General features: G+C 38.5%; 3 protein-coding genes and 1 pseudogene across 11 annotated transcripts in view; all 4 read left to right on the top strand.

Moving 5' to 3' along the window:
• Positions 1 to 16,167, top strand: part of LOC147501344 (protein FAR1-RELATED SEQUENCE 5-like) — a 56,543-nt gene extending 40,376 nt beyond the window's left edge. Inside the window, exons 2-3 of the transcript XR_015221349.1 lie at positions 15,516 to 15,754; positions 15,857 to 16,167. The gene's annotated coding sequence lies outside the window, so the exon portion shown is untranslated. The remainder of the gene's footprint in view (positions 1 to 15,515; positions 15,755 to 15,856) is intronic.
• On the top strand, positions 10,761 to 12,870 carry LOC147501345 (putative disease resistance protein RGA3 pseudogene; annotated as a pseudogene). The gene has a single exon (XR_015220866.1). The product of XR_015220866.1 is annotated as a putative disease resistance protein RGA3 pseudogene (transcript).
• On the top strand, positions 12,870 to 15,337 carry LOC147501346 (uncharacterized). The gene is made up of 2 exons (XM_086606370.1): positions 12,870 to 14,302; positions 15,074 to 15,337. Exon 1 carries the CDS (start codon positions 12,966 to 12,968, stop codon positions 14,256 to 14,258), a length of 1,293 nt encoding a protein of 430 aa, XP_086462496.1. The 5' UTR covers positions 12,870 to 12,965; the 3' UTR covers positions 14,259 to 14,302; positions 15,074 to 15,337.
• Positions 16,168 to 16,614: 447 nt separating the features above from the next.
• Positions 16,615 to 18,791, top strand: LOC147501347 (uncharacterized). 8 transcript variants are annotated; one of them, XR_015221356.1, is made up of 8 exons: positions 16,615 to 16,787; positions 17,043 to 17,155; positions 17,353 to 17,433; positions 17,515 to 17,608; positions 17,707 to 17,788; positions 17,876 to 17,938; positions 18,048 to 18,110; positions 18,232 to 18,791. XR_015221356.1 is itself a non-coding variant. In XM_086606376.1 (8 exons), the coding sequence occupies exons 6-8, from the start codon at positions 17,958 to 17,960 to the stop codon at positions 18,511 to 18,513; spliced, it is 348 nt and encodes a 115-aa protein (XP_086462502.1). In that variant the 5' UTR covers positions 16,615 to 16,787; positions 17,043 to 17,155; positions 17,367 to 17,433; positions 17,545 to 17,608; positions 17,707 to 17,788; positions 17,876 to 17,957; the 3' UTR covers positions 18,514 to 18,791. The 8 variants fall into 8 exon arrangements, 1 of the variants encoding a protein (XP_086462502.1); XR_015221354.1 differs by having other exon boundaries at positions 17,545 to 17,608; XR_015221355.1 differs by having other exon boundaries at positions 17,367 to 17,433.
• Positions 18,792 to 19,013: the final 222 nt, after the last annotated feature.

Genomic DNA, 19,013 nt, shown 5'->3' on the forward strand with positions numbered 1-19,013 from the left:
CAATCAAAGACACGGAAGACAAATGGCAACAGGAAGAAGAAACCATCTCAAAGGTTTTTGTGGAACATTTCCAAATAAACTTTGAAAGTTCTGATGATGATTCGACAAGCCAAATCTTCAACTCCTATACACCAAGAGTTACTGCGCTAGACAACAAAATCCCAAAGGAGGACGAAATCAGAGTAGCAGCTTTCTAGATTGTAGCAAACAAATCCGCAGGGCCAGATGGATTTACAGGAAAGTTTTTTCATACCTACTGGATACCGTTGGCGGAGACATGACAAACTTCATTCAACAATTCTACTTCAATGCCCATTTCACAAAACCTCTGAACCACACAAATATCGTCTTAATCCCAAAAACAAAAAAACCTGGTCATCCTTCTCATTTTCGCCCAATCTGCAGCCTTTGTAATGTGGCCTACAAAATTTTGTCCAAAGTTATAGTGAATCGTTTACGACTACTACTGAATAAGGTTATAGGACCATTCCAAAGCGCTTTCATTCCAGCTCGATGCATCCATGACAACATTCTTATTGCCAATGAACTTTTTCACCACATCAACACCAGAAACAAAAAAGCCAAACAAAAATGGGGAGCAAAAATCGGCTTATCTAAAGCATATGACCGTATTGGCTGGAATTTTATGAGAAAAACACTTTCTTCATTTGGTTTCAATGAGCATTGGTGCAACATGGTGATGTTCTGTGTGCAGTCTATCTCCTAGTTTGTTATCGTCAATGGAAAACCATGCGGCTACTTCAACCCAAAGAGAGGTATACGTCAAGGTGATCCGCTTTCACCGTACCTCTTCATTCTAGGAATGGAGGTCCTATCCACTCATCTCCTACATACCCAACAGTCCAAACTGATAAAGGGAATCTCTATTGGTCGTGGTGTACCCTCGATACACCACCTGCCTATACGCAGATGATTTTGTACTCTTTGGTAACAATGACCTCAAAGAAGTTAATGAAACAGTTGCGGCCTTGAAACTTTTCTGTCAATCATCGGATCATCAAATTAATTTTGATAAATCTGATTTGCTTTTCAGCCCTCATTCGACAGTAGACTTCAAGCAAAACTCTCGCTCCGATTTTGGCATTAAAAGACAGCAACCAATTTCAGTCTATTTGGGGAGCCCAACTTGCCTCAGCAGAGTAACAAGCAAGTTCTTTCGATTCTTTCGAGGCGCAAAACAGATTTCGAGGTTATAGAAGGCATCTACCCTCTCTCAAGCGGGTAGATTAACACTCATCAACGCGGTTTGCTCCGCAATTCCTACTCACCAGATGACATTTTTTTAAACTACTATAAGTGATTACTCAACCCATTGATATACATCTGCGTGCATTTCTCTGGGGACATGAAGCAAACAATAAAAAAAGTTCACTCTGTTAACTGGGAAACGATCGAGAAACCAAAGCTAAAGGGAGGTCTGGGAGTCCGAAATCTACAACATACAAATCTAGCCCTCCTAGCTAAAAAAGGTTGGGAAGTCATTGCAAGCAGCAGGTCTCTATGGGTCAATATTGTCAAGGCACAATACCTTCGAAGTCAAGACTTCTTAACAATGTGTCCCAAACCACATGACTCTAGAGTTTGGAGAGATATCCTCAAGGCATGTACAGTCCTTAATAAAGGATTGGGATGGGAGATAGGCAATGGATCATCAATCCACCTTTTCAGCGAGAGCTGGATTCCAAGTGATGAAGGTATTACCGCTCCAATATACTCAAATCCCACCATCAAACCAACCTTCGTCTTGGACCTCATTGATAGTACCACAAGAAAATGACGCTCAAACATCATCTACCATTGCTAGCCGACAAAAATTGCAAAGAAAATAATCTCCATTCCACTTTCCGACAGTGAAAAACCCGACAGAAGAATTTTGACTCTATCAGTAAATGGGAAATATACGGTGAAATCGGGCTATCAGGCAATAAACTCATACCACACCACCCCTTTCTTTGATTGGAGAATCATATGGAAACTTCGATGTCCCCCGCGAGTGAAAGTATTCATGTGAAAACTTTTGCGAGATGCTCTGAACTCCTCCTCTAATCTATTCAACATAGGGTTGAACTTTATTAATTAACCTAGACTGCATCTTCTGCAAAAGCCACCCAGATACCGCACAACACCTATTCCATGAATGCCCATTCACTCAAACCATATGGAGAACTAGTCCAATCCCCCACATTGCCTCCGTACCCTTCAATGAAACACCACATATATGGATGAATAAAATCCATAACTTGATGAGAAATCAACATAGTAATATATATACCCTTTGTTATGGAACTCTTTGCAATCATCTGCTGAAACATCTGGAATAGTAGAAATGCAATGTTATTTGAACACAAAAAGGTGACACCTCAAGGCACACTCAGAGCTAGTATTGCTTTTTGGAGAAGTATACAAAGGATGTCCAGACATTAATTACTACTACTCCTTAAAATCAAGAGACAGAAACAACTCATTCATCTATGCTAGAAGCTTCATACAGCCCTATATATTACCTTAAACACAGATGGCGCTTGTCACCAAGGGTGGCCTTGAGTTCTTAAGGGCCCTAGCCAAGCACTTAATGTGAGGCCCCCCACCTTTGAGATCTAACAAAAAACCTATAGAGAGAGTTGATTAAAATGAGCTGAATTGATAGGTTGAGAAAAAGAAAGTGCCTTTGTGCAGTACGCTTTCTGTCTTGTAAGCAAACTAGTGGTTTTCTTAGTCGGCAGTGAGAAAACATAAAACGTGTAGTAATAATTGCCACTGAATTCGGGGCCCTAGTTATGAGCAAGAACTTTGGGGCTCCAGCTGCCCGCCTCTCTCAGCTACCCTGCTTAGAGTCGCCCCTGCTTGTCATGGAAACCCAGGTCCTTCGGGGTTGGGATGTGTGCTAAGGAATTATGACGGTAGTTTCGTTGCTGTTTCAGTATATTTTGTACTTGTCTGTACATTCTTCCTTGCCGAAGCTTTGGCAATGAGACTAGGTCTCTATCTAGCTATCTCCTATAGAATCACACATATACACATCCAAAGTGACTCGAAGACCTTAATAAGCTTCATTAAGGGAGATGACAAGGACAATCCATGGGAGGCAGCTGGAATTATAGAGGATATTCAACAACTCTTGTCATTCTTCGAAAATATATCCCTCAATCACATCTACATAGAAGGCAACTCCACAGCAGACAATCTTGCACAGCATGACATTATTTTAGCTAGATACATGAGTTGACATGGTAGACGACCACATGATATTATCTGTAAAGAACTCTTTTTCCACTATATGGGTTTTTCAAAGCCCAGATTAGTATAAATAATATGCAAAAAAAAATATTCCAATTTTAACTAATGAAAGCAAACACGGCAATGAGACCACTATACACAGTATAGTAGTATACATAAGATGTTTTCTTTTGGTTTAATTTAGTACCACTTCAACAGCCCAGAGAAATTTCCTTCCACTTGCATTTTGAAGGTACGTGGGGAAAAGCTCCCATGCATGGCTCCCACTGTATGACCCAAAAGTAATAGTAGAGATTCTTCTACAATCATCATCTATAGCCACAGCCTACAGGTGTATTTTTTTTTAACGGTATACTTTATTCCTTATCCAAAATAAATAATACAAAAGTAATAGCGGACAAGCACGCTACAAATTGCACCACAAGCCCCTTTTTTAATAGCAAAGACAATTTGCCTTAAATACATATATATTCATTTGAACTAGGCAGTCATTACATTGTTATCCATCACCTTTTATTTGTAATTTCCTAAAGAGTTCCACCGACTCAGATGATGTCAAAAAACCATGTTGGCGGCTTATTACCCACTTCTAAAACTCTATTCCCAAACTCTATTATTGGAGAAACTCTTATTATCTCAACACATGCATGCATGCAGGGAAAATAGTAGTGTTACCATCCTACCTTAGGCCCACAATCTACATCCCAGACCAGAAAGAAAAAGAAAAAAAAGCCTAAGTGCAAGTATGCAAACTTACCCAGACCACCTATGACCTATGTGTTGTTATTTTGTGCACACCAATAGACCCATAGTTATTCTCTCCAGATTTGTCATTTTTTTATTCTTGCAAACTTCATTGTCTATTAACCAATTTCTAGAATTAATTACTAACTTTTCTAAACTCAATTTTGCCATTACCTTAATTTTAGTTGAGTGCTTACACTTTCATAATTTTATGTTAAGTTGTTTATGAACTATGTGTGAAGTGCTTAAGTTATGCTGTTAGTTTATGGGAGATTGGGAGCAAGAATAGATTTTTTAATGGAGACTTAAAAAATTTAAATTGGCATGTTTTGTAAAGTTGCCAATCGATTAGTCTTTAAGGAATAAATAACTTTTTTTAATATAGTCAATTGATTTTTGCGTAAATATGGATAACTTCCTCACAAGTAAATCTATTCCTGATCAATCACCCGCGCAGTGGCTGTGGTAGTAGAAGATATATACCCCCTAATCAAGTACCGGTCGCACTAAACGAAATCTGTGTGGAGAAATTCCTTATGAGGAATTTTATCGCCAGGTCACATGCATTACGTGGTGCCCTAACTACTTTCGGATGAAATTCTCGGCTCGGCCGCGGTGCATGCATGCTTCCCTTTAACCAGTTATATATCAAAACATGTGCCGGACGAAATGTCGATCTACCTTCATTAGGATATGTGGGAAAGTTAACTAGGCATCTTTCTTCACTTTGCACACTTGCCCGACAAATCACATCACATAGTGTAATCGTGATGCTCTCCAAAGTCAAGTTTGTTTCAAACCACGTGTGTTATCCTATAGTTAGATCAGGAACCCCATACTCTTCTCTTTTCAAGAACACAAACACTACAATCGCACTACTTACAAACCCTTGAAAGATCTTTCTCGCTTTCTTACTATCAAAAATGGCGGAAGGAATTGCTTTTGGCCTTCGGAGAAGGTTTTGACCGAAGTTAGGATCTCGTGCTATACAAGAGCTTGGATCGACTATGGGAGTCAAGAAGGAACTGAAAAAGCTCGAAAGGACTTTATCCACCATCAAAGTGTTAGAATAGTTGTATGAACATAGCAACTAAAAGTAGAACGAAGGAATAGTAGTAATGAATAAACAAGGACAAAGCAGATGGCGGGAATAACCAAGGCGCGGATTAGGCCGTCTCTTAAGGAAAGATTTCGCCCCTTCCAATGGTGCGTAAAGGCAACAAAGCGTCTTCCTCACAGGATTCAATGGTTAACAGCTGACTGACTTTGCACTAGAACGGACTACCCTCTAGAGTTAACAATATAACTCTCTCGGCGGCCGACAAGAAGAAGAAGAGAAGAAGAAAAGAACTGGTTTGAGTTTCGTTTTCTCGAGTTGAGTTTCGATCAAGTCTATTTTCTCTATGGACTCACAAATCCTATTTATAGAGGTTAGGAGAAAGAGAGACCAACTCCTAATAGAACACCGAAACTTGCCGCTTAAGAAAAAGGCAAAACAAGTTTTAGGCTATTGGTCAAACCACTACCCCTCAACAAGAAGCCCAAGCCCAAGCCCGAACCCTACCCGATGTGGTGGATAACCAATGTGGGACTATCTACTATGCACTAAAGTGGAGAGAACACATATGGTTCATCTCCTCCACTTTGCATCACTTCACAAGTATTTCAAATACACTTAGAGATTCCAACAATCCCCACTATTTCAAAATACTAATAGTCCCCACTATTTTGGAATAGGATATTACAAAAGAAATGGGTTAACGAAATGCCGAGAGAATCGAAAAACAATGCATAAGATACTAGTGCTTTTCGGCTTGAACTACCATAGGGTAACATGTCTTATAATACGTGAAAGTGGTGGATTAAAAAATCTTTGAACCAACATTCCCTTGTAGTAAAATAGAGGACATGCACCCACATCGCTTTCTTTCATTATATGCCCCGCTTCAAGGCGGTGTTATGCTTTTTGGCCCTTGCGCCGCCTGTGTTATGTGAATGCTCTAGAGTACTTGCTCGAATACTCATAAGAACGACCCAGTTTCTACATTCACGTGGGTGGATATCCATCAAGTGTACATAGCAGCTTAAAATACACTATCTCATAAAAAATAATGGACTATGGATTCCATTAAGAGTAAAATAACTCATCCTTTTCTCATTGCTATTCAAGTTATACAAAGTATACAATAATGCTATCTAGTCATAGGGTGGGACGCCTCAAAGAAAGACAATAGCATACCGGGCGGCGAGGTGACTTGTTTTTCCTTTTGAACCTACTTCATGGGATCTCCAATCACATAGGGGGGCCGTCGATGTCGCCCTCTATCTAAGGCAAAAGTCCCATCCCCTCGACGATAACCACTTGCCTCCAAAGAAGTGGTGCGGTTAGACATGTGGCCAAACTAAGTCCAACCTAACATAATCTCTAGCAATTTGCTTGATTAAGTTATATCTCAACTTACATGTATTCTTTTCCCATTGCACATAATATAACATGTCTTAGCTATTGCAATGAGACGGTTTTGTAAAGCATATATACACATCAGAGGTGTTTTTAGAGCCAATGGGAAGATTTGCCAAGAGGTTGCTAACCCACTCAAAGATCATCACATGCCTTTTCTAAAGGCGATTAGCTTGGATGATATCCAAGACACTCAATTTCCACCAAAGGTAAACACATAAACATTAATGGATCCGCTTTTATAACATATTACCCTTCTAACAATGATGGAAATCTACTAAATATCATCCATAATCAATGGCTCGCTATAGTACTTGGATAATCCGACAATATACATCAAAGTTCCTTATAAGGACACAATGGGTTATCACCCCAAGATGCCATTAATGTAGGTAATGTCATGTCTCACATACATTATCCATCAAGTACAATTGGCTACCAATGATATTGACTTATTTAGTATGAGAAAACACAATGAGATTATTTTTCATAAGATGGATATTTGCCACAAAAAGGTGTTAACACATGCTTACTATCATAATATCCATACTTTTCAATGAAAAATATTTCTACTAAGTGCTATAACAATATAATGAGACCAACATGAGTTTTAATTCCTATATTCACCTACCATCCAATTCTCAGAGTGCCGAAATTCCCTATACCATCCGGCCGGTTCGGGTTTAAGGTATTTGTGGCCTTCAACCATATTCAAACGTCAACATCTTGACAACCTGAATATAGCAAGCATTCTGAAATGAGTTTAACAACATAATAAACTATCATTTTCAATGACGGTTTATGATGTGTTTCAAATAGAATTTCTCTCGTCTCATACACATTCTCAATGCTAGCACTCATGATATTAAATCATCTAAAAAAAGAGATTAACACATATGTCTTGTTTTTGCTCTAAAGAAAGTACACATTTTTTTATCAACAACGGTGCTTTGACATCCATATGACACTAATATGTTGTTGAATTGCTCATGCCATTTATAGGCTTGAATCAACTCATACAAAGATTTAACTAAATTGTATACCTTCAAATTTCATCACCGGTACTACTTGGTATTGTAGTTCCAAGACAACTACTCAACTAGAGTCTTTAGAATTTCGTAGAAGAAATTCTAGTTATATGAGCAAGGTTTCAAAATAGTATAAATCTTGTCTCGATTGAAACCCCTTGGCTATTATTATTAGCATTGTATTTTGCAATACAACTATCACGTTTTAGTTTTCTTTTGAAGATCCAATTCAACATATAGATCCCCCAATAAATCAAGAGTCCGGTTTAGAGGAGTTGTATCCTTCAAAAAAGGACACTTCTCATGTATTGCACAACTTCCTTATAGGTTAATGAATCTTCCTCAAGAAACATATAAACATCATCACCGTGAATGGTGGAAATACTCATTGATAGTCTTCCAAATTTCTTGTGCAGTAAATAATGGGATTATCTTATGTAGTTCATTATGAACATTCAACCACTCTATGCCAATTTCGTAAAAGCACAACCTCAAATAAAATTAGCATATAAGACATTCAATAATAGTGTGGTATCTACAAAATTGTTATCACTCATGACAACCGAAAACAAACATCACTATTATGAGTTTCACCAATGAATATCTACTAGATAATTCTAGGTCAAAAAAGACTTCTTTTAGATTCATTCACAATAGCCTTGGCAAGACACCCCCACATTTTGAAGCATTTTTGGATAGGCCCAAGACCTTTCCATACTTTGTAGTTCAAATTGTCTTTCCAATTATCTTGTGAGATAAACTATGGTAAAACAATTGTTATGCATATGGGTCACCACCCCCACAGTTCAATAGTTACTCAACCTAATCAAACTTACATGCAAAACACATTATACCGCTACAAACACTAAAAAAAAAAGAAACAACAACAATAAAATGCACTCTTATGACAAGAATATATTTTACTCAAGTCTATGATCCTGGATCATATAAACATAGACATATTATGTTCATGTTATCTATATGAAAGGAAATCCACAAAAGATTCTAATGAATCTTAAAGAATAGAAGAATCGGATGAAAAGGGTTTTACAGAGATAATATCATTATCATCCTTCTTTTCATCATTCAACATTCCAACTATCATAGGGAGACAATCCACGCACTTGTACATCACCTTAGCTATTTATCCATAGTCATAGGAGGATAATGCCTAATAAGACAATCCACAAGCGTTACATCTCTTTGTCTAAAATAGTCATCGGAGGATATTGTCTAAGAAGACAATCCATAACCTTACATCTCCTTGACTAAATTAGGTTTAGGAGGATATGATTGTTTCCCATATTGTTTCCTCCTCAGAGACAACGATACTCATTACTTAAGAATATATGACATGGTTAAACTTCATGTCAATGTTAAATAATGCATTCATGCCAAACATGGTAAATATCATATCATAGGTTCAGGAAAAGTAAACTTTAACTGTACCCCTCACAACAAAAAGTATACGATATTTAAGCAAATCTAGCCACTGAAAATGCAAAACAATTGAGGACTTCACCTCCTCTTTTTACATGAGCTCAAGCAAGATAGAATACCCTATTAACAAGACCTCAAGTACTACCACAACATCTAATGGCTCAACCCATTAATGTCTTCAACTAGAAAAGTTTACCAATAAACTATTATCAAGTTTAAAGTAAATCCATCCACGATTATTAATATCCAAAACTAGCATGCTACACAACTTTAACATATGCTATATTGGATATATGCTACAAGTTACTTCATCTAACATGTATTTTCACAACAGTACAATTATACCCATCGTCTAACAACACGTTCACTCAATAAAGGTAAGCAATTTATGCATTGAATACATTATAATTACTATCCAAGATTTGAGAGTGGTTGATATTAGCTATCTTAAGGTCACTCTTAGACCATCTACATACATCTACATATGTACAAAGAAAATAATATCAAACTACTTCTAGTCAAACCAATTAATATCTTAGTGATAAACACGTATAATTTGTTGACTAGGTTATTAAAGAAGTTTAAGCTTAGGGATTTTCCTCCTAAGAAAAGCTAGCATGCAACTCAAGGCAAGAATATCACCATATAATCAAACCAAAAGAATTGCAATGAGTGAAAGAATACGATACCTAACCGATTGAAAAATCGGATTACCATATTTTCCTCCTTCTAGAAAAAACAGTTCAAAAGAACTGTAATTCTGAACCAGCTCAGGACGAATTGGGTATCAAGCCTTATACCACTGGAAAGCTCTTTGAATCAGCTATCCAACACAAGAAGCGGATTGCAAAACAGAGCTCTGAGCTGAAAGTTATAGCAGTTGGATTTCGTAACGAAGTGACGCAAGCTGTCAAAAAGACGAACTTTGACGTTTTTTCTTGATAGAAATCTCATATTTGACTCCCACAAACGTAGGAGAAAAGTCTACAACCATATAGGGTTTGATAAACCACAAAAGATCAATAAATATTCAATCTTTAATTGGTTTCCTATCAAAAACTAAAATTATTAGAAAATTTCTAAAGTCATAACCCAATAACACAAACAATAACTCAAAGTAAAAGACTTATCTTTTGATTGTCGATTAAAGCACTCTCCTTTGTTCTACTACAAAACTCTTTCCTTAAGATTGTTAGAATAGTTGTATGAACATAGCAACTAAAGTAGAACGTATGAATAGTAGTAATGAATAAACAAGGACAAAGAATGGCGGAATAACCAAGGCGCGGATTAGTCGCCCTTAAGGAAAGATTTCGCCTTCCAATGGTGCGAAAAGGCAACAAGCGAGGGCGTCTTCCTCACAGATTCAATGGTTAACGGCTGACTGACTTTGCACTAGAACGGACTACCCTCTAGAAACAAAGAATATAACTCTCTCTCTCGGGCCGAAAGAGAAGAAGAGAAAGAAGAAGAAAAGAACCGGGTTTGAGTTTTCGCTTTCTCCGAGTTGAAGTTTCGATCAAGTCTATTTTTCTATGGACTCACAGTCCTATTTATTTAGGAGGTTAGGAGAAAGAGACCAACTCCTAATAGAAACACCTAAACTTGCCGCTTAAGAAAAAGGCAAAACAAGTTTAGGCTATTGGTCAAACCACTACCCACAACAAGAAGCCCAAGCCCAAGCCCGAACCCTACCCGATGTGGTGGATAACTTGATGTGGGACTATCTACTATGCACTAAAAAGTGGAGAACACATATGGTTCATCTCCTCCACTTTGCACACACTCACAAGTATTTCGAAATACACTTAGAGATTCCAACACAAAGCTGTACTCTTGCACGCTAAGGAGCTTGAAGTCCGCCAGCCTCAGGTGAGAGAATGGCTTCGAAGGATCAAGGATGCCGTTTATGAAGCGGATGACATTATTGATGACTTTGCCATTGAAGCTTTGCGGAAAAGACTGGTTATGCAGGATAGCGTCGTCAATATTGTTCGTTACTTCTTCTTCTCTTCAAATCCTATTGCATATCGTTTTAAAATTTCTCGTAAAATTAGAGATATTAGGGAAAGCTTAACTGAGATTCAAGCTGATAGGTCCTTTCACTTGGATACGAGAGTTGAAGAAACTAGAGTGCGTAATGCAGAGAGGGAAAGCACGCATTCTCATGTAGACGAATCAAAAGTTTTTGGAAGAGATGTCGAGAAAGAGGAGATTGTAAAACTATTGTTGGACTTGAGCGGGGAAGGCAACCTCTCGATCATTCCCATTTATGGTATGGCTGGCCTGGGGAAAACGACACTTGCTCAATTGGTTTACAAAGATGAGAGAGTAGACCGTACTTTTAATTTAAAATTGTGGGTGTGTGTCGGGGAGGATTTTGATGTTAAGAAAATTACAGAAAAGACGATAAAATCTGCCACCAACAGTGAATGTCCTAATTTGGAGATGGACCAGTTACAATCTCGTCTTCGGGAACAACTTAAAGGGAAGAGATTTTTACTAGTTCTGGACGATGTGTGGAATGAAAACGGTGAGAAATGGAATAACTTGAAAGATTTGTTATTAGGAGGTGCAATGGGAAGCAAAATAATTGTAACCACTAGAAGCGAAAAGGTTGCAGTTATAATGGGATCCGTTTCACAATATAAACTGTTAAGGTTGTCGGAAGATGATTGTTGGGATTTGTTCAAGCAAAGGGCATTTGGTTCAGATCAAAAGCAAGAAAAGCCAAACCTTGTGGAAATTGGAAAGGAAATTGTGAGAAAGTGTGGGGGAGTGCCTCTAGCAGCTAAAGCCCTTGGAAGCTTAATGCGGTTTAAGACTGAGGAACATGAGTGGACGAGTATCAAAGATAGTGATCTTTGGAGATTGCCTCTAGAAGAAGTTGGGATTTTGCCTGCATTGAGAATAAGCTATAATCATTTGCCATTCTATTTGAGGCAATGCTTTTCCTATTGTGCTATATATCCTAAAGGTTGGGTAATTTACAAGCCAGATCTGATCCTATTATGGGTGGCACAAGGGTTTGTTCACACGTTGGGAGAAAATCAAATCTTAGAAGATATAGGTAATGTGTATGTCAAAGATTTGATGTGGAGATCGTTCTTTCAAGAAGCAGAACTAGATTACTTCGGGGAGATTCAGACTTTGAAAATGCATGACCTTGTTCATGACCTTGCACAATCTGTTACAGGAACAGAGTACTTCATTGCGGGAAAGGAAACTAAAGGAGACATCCCTAATGGAGTACGGCATCTGCACTGCGTGGGAGAAGATTTGCTAGTTGAGTTCCGAGAATCCTTGCGTAAACATACAAACTTACGGACACTTCTTTTTTTTAACTCGAAATTATCTCTCACTGAGGATATTCTCTCAAGCTTTAAATGCTTACGTGTGCTGCGTTTGCTGGTAGAAACTGGAGAAGTTCCAAGTTCCATTGGTAAGTTGAAGCACCTAAGATACCTTCAGATTAAATCTGACTCTGTTACCACTGTCCCCAACTCTATTACTAAGCTGCAAAGTTTAGAAACCTTGATTCTTTTATGTAGTAAAATTACACTGTTGCCTGGAGAAATCTGGAAATTGCAAAAACTCAAGCACATTTATACCCATAACGACACTGTGTTAACATACATGCCATCTGGCCTTAGTCATTTAACTTCTATTCGGACGTTAGAAGATTTTTTTGTGGGGAAGGGGATTGGATGCAAATTGAATGAGTTGAATGGACTAATACATCTCAAAGGCCTGTTGAGGATTTTCAATCTTGAAAATGTGAGCAGTGTTAGAGATTGCGTGGAAGCGAATCTAAAGGGTAAGCCCAACCTTGAAAGGTTACATTTAGTATGGAATGACGAAGGCGTTAACAGAGTGAAAATTGATTTTGATGTGCTGGGAAACCTCGAGCCACATCGAAATCTTAAAGTGTTAGAGTGAAAATTGATTTTGATGTGCTGGGAAACCTCGAGCCACATCGAAATCTTAAAGTGTTGGGCATAAAAGGTTACAGAGATAACAGGTTCCCACGGTGGATGATGGATCCATTGCTCCCAAATTTAGTCATGATTAGTCTCAAACAATGTAGAAATTGTCAAAATCTCCCAGCACTTGGTCAACTCCCATCTCTTAAGGATGTATATCTGGAGGAATTGGATGCTCTCCAGTTCATTGAAGGTGGTAGTGTGGTGAGAAGACAAAGAGAATGGTTCCCATCACTGAAAAGAATTCTCCTTTTTGCTAACCCTAACCTCGAGAGTTGGGTAAAAGAAGAAGAAGAAGAAGTGTCCCTTCATAGCGTTGTTCTGTTGTTTGTTCGCAATTGCCCCAAATTAAGTACAATGCCAATTCTTCCATCACTTGAAGTATTGAAAATAGAGAAATGTAGTGAGAAGCTGATGCTGTCATTGCTCAAAGTGAATCCAGAAAAGAACGCACCAACCTCCTCCTTACCCAATTCTTCTTCTCTTGCCAATCTGAAACATTTGGATATTTCTTCCTGCGATGACCTTTTGTCTTTGTCGGAAGATGGGTTACAGAACTTGGCTTCTCTTGAAACTTTGAATATTAAATTTTGCCCCAGAATGGCAAGTTTGCCAGAACAAGGTTTAGGGGGTTTAACCTCCCTTGTGTCTCTGAAGATTTCAGATTGTGAAAGCTTGGCTTCTTTGTCTGGTATGAGGTACCTCACTGCACTTCAAAAGCTGCATCTTGCCCGTTGTGAAAAGATGCATATTCTGGAGGACGACATGGATGGTCTCACTTCACTTCGTACTCTCGAGATTGAAGAGATCCCTAATTTGGTATCAATACCCAAGGGACTACAGAATGCCACCGCATTAAAGGAATTTAGCATCATTAATTGTGAGAGTTTGTTACATGCTTTCCCAGAAGGAATCTCGTTGCCCACCACACTAGAGAAATTGTGGATTGGTAATTGTCAAAGTTTGATGAGCTGGCCGAATGGGTTGGGAAACCTCACATCACTTGTGGATCTTTGGATTTCTTGTTCCAGAAACTTGCAGTCTCTGCCAGAAGAAATGCGACACCTTACTGCTTTAAAACTTCTAATAATCGGAGGCTGCGACGGTTTGAAGACTTTGCCGGAATGGCTGAAAAGCTTCACTTCCCTTCGTGTCTTGGAAATCTATTATTTTCCAAATTTGCTGTGCGTGCCAGATTGGATCCATTGCCTCACTGCACTACGAGTACTGTGGATAAATCTCTGTGATGCCTTGACAACTCGATGTCAAAAAGATACAGGAGAGGACTGGCACAAGATAGCTCACATACCAGAAATCAAGGTCAATCACATTCGGATACAATAAAAAAAAATCTTCAATGCATCGTCAGCATAATCACTCTTCTTCAGGTATGTCACTCCGCTTCCTTCCACAACCAACTTAAATTGATAATATCTGTTGTGCTGTCCTTATCCTCATGTTTTCCATTACAAGATGTCAAACCCCACCACACTATGATGTATGATAATTCGTTATTGGGGATTGGGAGGGTTCAACGAGTACACCAAATGTTGTGGGAGACCTCTTATGACTCAAGGTCTAAGTGTTTCTTCTTCCTCGAGCCTGCCTTTTCCTCCAGAAGAAGTGCAACATCTTGCACCCTTGCAGAGTCTATCCATAAGAGGCTTGAAGGGTTAATCTACTTTGCCTGACTCGCTAGTAAACTTTACTTTGCTACAAGTTTTTGGTTTCCTAGATGTGTCGCTTGCTAGAAAAGAATGCAGTGATTCTCCCCTCTGAACGAACTATTTTTATATCTGTTTGTTTGCTTGACATATCTATGGCTCAAAGACACAGGAGAGGAGTGGCACCAGATATCTCGGATCCTAGAATTGAGTTCGATTGAATAAGCACACAATGAATTGCCGCCACCAAGTGTGCCTGTGTCATCCTTGTGAACTCATTTTTCTTCTTCAGGGTGTTATACCAATCTTTTTCACAATCCACTTGAAGTTACTTTTAATCCTCTTCCCGACACTACAAATTGACCTTGCTTTCTCTCCCTCCTCCCCAAGTGAACTTTTCTAATATGACGTTATCTGAATACAAAATGTTTGTTGCTCCGTCATTTTTCCTTGAATATAATATATTCTGATTTCTATTTTATTCTTTTCTGGTAGGTTGTTCGATGTTTTATGGATTGATTAGTGGAGGCTCTTAGTTCATTTGGTCCGTCGTATATCCTCAACTTGTTCCAGTTAGTCATAGTCCTGTAATGTGTTTTATGGATGCAATAAAAAGGTCATTCACACAAATTACAAGAGTGCCTCACTTTTGGTTAGAGCAATTGAAAGATCATCAGAAGTATGTCTGGAGCATATTTTGCTATTTCAGTATCTGTAACGCTGAAGATGACAGTTACTATTGCAATTTTTGAGATTTTAGAGCTGGTAACAATCTTTAATCCAGAGTACTATGTTATAAGTGGTTATTATCTTTGAATTTCAGTACGGGAACTGGCCCATCTTTTTTTTTAAAACCATCACCAGTAATTGTTGTATCCTCATCATTTGGGTTACGAAAAAGCAAACTTTTTATTTCTATTCTATTTTCCTGTGATAGGTTGCACGAGTGGGACCTAACTTGGCTGTGTGAGGCATCAAAGAAATTCAATCTGACAGTCTGAAGGATGATATCACTTTGAGACAGTTCTGTCATTTTGTAATATGGAAATATTACCATTTAATCAATTTTCTAAAAGAAGCGTGCAATATCTCTAAATTATATTCCAAGTTTGTGCTTCCTATGCATTGTATGATGGAAATTAGAACAAAGGTTATTACATTCTGAAGATCGAAAAGGTAATTAGCTTCGTTCTAGAGTGGCTAAACATGTATCCTCTGTGTTCCTATTTCAGAACCCCTCCTATTTCTAATATACCGTCCCTCTGAAAATGGTTACAGGTTTGAGCTGAAGCATAGAGACATATTTCTTCCTGATGATATTGTTTCAAGTTTTGAGTGTGAATGTTGGTGTACATGGTTTCAGTTGCCTATGTAACACAGCTACAAGGAGGTCCGAACTCTGGAATGCGTATGTCATCATGGTTGTCATTATTCTTGGCAATCACACATTAGTTGGTTAAATTTCGAAATGGGCCTGAGAGAGTGTAACATCGGTGTACATTCTACCAGACTAATCTACTTTAACCAACAGCACTTCAAAACCTGGTTCTTGCAGGCTGTAAAAAGTTGCATATTTCGGAGGACAATATGGATGGTCTTACTTCACTTCTTACCCTCATGATTGAAAGCATCCCTATTCTGGCATCAATAACTGCAGGGCTACAGTTTGTCACAGCCTTGAAGAAATTTGTCATCAAGAATTGTCAAGGTCTGTTGCAAGCTTTCCCAGAAAGAATCTCGTTTCCCACCACACTAGAAAGGTTGGAGATCCATAATTGTAGAAGTTTGATGAGCTGGCCGAATGGGTTGGGCAACCTCCCATTACTTACATCACTTTTGCTTTATATGTCCTCAAACCTGTCACTGCCAGAAGAAATGCGACGCCTTACTGCCTTAAAGTTTCTAACTATAATAGCTTTCATAACTTTGCCGGAATGGCTGCAAAACTTCACTTCCCTTCAAGTTCTTCAAATCTGTGATTTCCAGATTTGCCTTGCTTGCCAGAATGGATCCAGTTCCTCCCCGCACTATGAGAACTGAGGGTAAGTTGGTGTCATGCCTTGAAATCTCAATGTCCAAAGGATACAGGAGAGGACTGACACAAGATAGCTCATATTCCCAGAATCATCGTCAATCTCATTCAGATACAATGAAGAAAGGCCTCAACGTCCGCTCTCTCATCCTGGTCATCTTATTCACTCTTCTTCAGGTACTTCCCTTTACTCCTTTGCACAGCTTACTTAAATTGATAACATTCACCATCATCATACACTAATTAGCTGTCTTTGATTTGTTAAGAAATCTGCTACTCTATAATCTAAATTATTCCTTTCTGGTAGGTTTGTTGAATGCTCTTAAACCAAATTGAATATTTGATGCCTCTACTTTCACTAAAATCTGTCATCAGCACTGATATCGCATTGCTCCAACTTATTTTGTGTTCTGTAACGTGTATTGGGCTTAGAGGTAGAGCCTTTAAAAGACCTTGAGAAGTATGACTTGAGCATCTTTTTGCCATGCGACTTCCCAAGGGTAACGAGGAAGACAGCGACTATTGGATTCTTGCGATGGAAGCAGGTAACAATCTTCATCATGGAGTATCCCAGTCTAAGGTTTTAATATCCATCCCATTCCAGTAACATGGTTTTTGTGTTGTCATTTTACAAATCCAACAGTGTATAAGTGAATTTTAAGGGTTGACTACTTTGCTAGAGTTGCATGAAAACCTCACTTCACCTTGAACCTTTTTGTTGCCCAATTTCCCATATATGAAGTGCTTGTGCCCCAGGTAGCTCTCCCCCGAAGTCGGGTTCAATTGAATCAGGATACAATGAAGAAACCTCAATAGCCGCCAGGTATCTTTTCATATACATCTGATGATAATCTTCATAAAATGCAAATCTTTATATTACTATTCATAGATCTATTTTTCCCAGTGGATGAATGTTAATTTGGTTTGACCGCAGAACCGCATGATCCTTGCCATGTGGGAGACGTGGGTGGTCAAGAGATTCAAAGTCATAGACTATTGTAAGTTGATCTAATTGTTCTTGTTCTATACACTGATTAACTTGTGAGTTTACTTGACATGGTTTAAAAAACTTCCTACTGTATGAACATGTCCGCAGACATTTGTGTATATGCTGTCCTCCTGGTCCCTCAGGTGATCTGAACGACCAGTATCACTCATCTGAAACTGCAGCTTTTGGGGTTAGTTTTATTGAACAATCTTTGTGTTCTGTTTGGTGTGAGTATAAGTGAATAATTTTGCAAAGAGTGATTTTGCGTCATTTACAGGAACCTTTTGCTGGCCTTCCATGCATCAAGGCTTCTGAACCAAAAAATTTTGATCTTAATCAGGTGGGCATGTGGTAAGAACATGGTATGTTATTTTTTATTAATGTAATTGTTGCAGGAGGCATGCTCTGTTAGGTATGTATAATTCAGTGCATTTTAATTAATTTGACAGGATGTGACAGTTGGATCTTCAAGCCTCCAACGTTCTCAAACAAGCCATTTAGATCTTAATGAGGTTAGAGTTTTGCCATTATTTGTATAAAAAAAAATAGTAAAAATTGGATTGTTACCTTATTCACAGGGTTAGAAGTAGGTTTAGGTAAAATTTGGCTTACTCTATTTTATTTTTGGTTTAGGTTAATCATGTTGGTGGAACATCAGATTCGTGGCATCTACCTTCCTCAGGATGGTTCAAGCTCAACTTCATTGGAAGTAGTAAAGAGGTTTGTATGGGAAGCAGACGAGTTGCTGGTTTTGGTGGTACAATTTCAAATAGTGATGGACCTGTCATTAAGCCTTATGCTGGATCCGCTGGAGAAGTGCCATCAGTAGATTCAGAAGTTCTGGCTCTTTGGAATGGATTGAAGTTACTCTCCCACCCTTCCTTCCAGCCCAGTGTGGATTGTAGGGCATTCTGAACTTGTCGTCAAGTGGCGGACAATTGGACATTGATCCACCTTGGAGGTTTACCCCAATGTTCTTCGAGATACAGTCCATTATGTCTAGATTAGTTTTAGGACGAATCTCCCATAATCATAGGGAAGGAAACTCTCTGGCTCATAAGCTTGCAAATGAAAACTTAACAAAGGACTCCCTAACCGTTTGGGATCAAATGCCAAATCTGTAAATTTTGTATCTGTACGTTTTTTTTTCTCCCTCCAGTAAGAGTGCCAAGACTATATGTAGTTTATTTCAATTTCATTTCCACATACATCACGTTTAAGAACAAGGTGTTTTTCAACCCCCAGGCCCCAACACCCCACCGCGTAACAAAAAAAATGTTGAAATTTTTATCAAAAGTTAGAATTGAATTCAATGCACTAGACCCACGTACTGCTGCGTGCATGGAATTTTTAGCCCAATGCAATGCTAGAAAAGCCAAGGAATCCAACCCAGCCTGTCAACTTCAAGTGCGAAG

The sequence above is a fragment of the Coptis chinensis genome, chromosome 4, assembly GCF_015680905.1.
Source record: "Coptis chinensis isolate HL-2020 chromosome 4, ASM1568090v1, whole genome shotgun sequence".
Taxonomy (NCBI): domain Eukaryota; kingdom Viridiplantae; phylum Streptophyta; class Magnoliopsida; order Ranunculales; family Ranunculaceae; genus Coptis; species Coptis chinensis.

Excerpts from the sequence above, each read along its gene's own strand:
- LOC147501346 (XM_086606370.1), top strand. The coding sequence starts at position 12,966 with ATGATGGATCCATTGCTCCCAAATTTAGTCATGATTAGTCTCAAACAA.
- LOC147501347 (XM_086606376.1), top strand. Across the intron at positions 18,111-18,231 it reads GCCATTTAGATCTTAATGAG|GTTAATCATGTTGGTGGAAC; the intron begins GTTAGAGTTTTG and ends TTTTTGGTTTAG.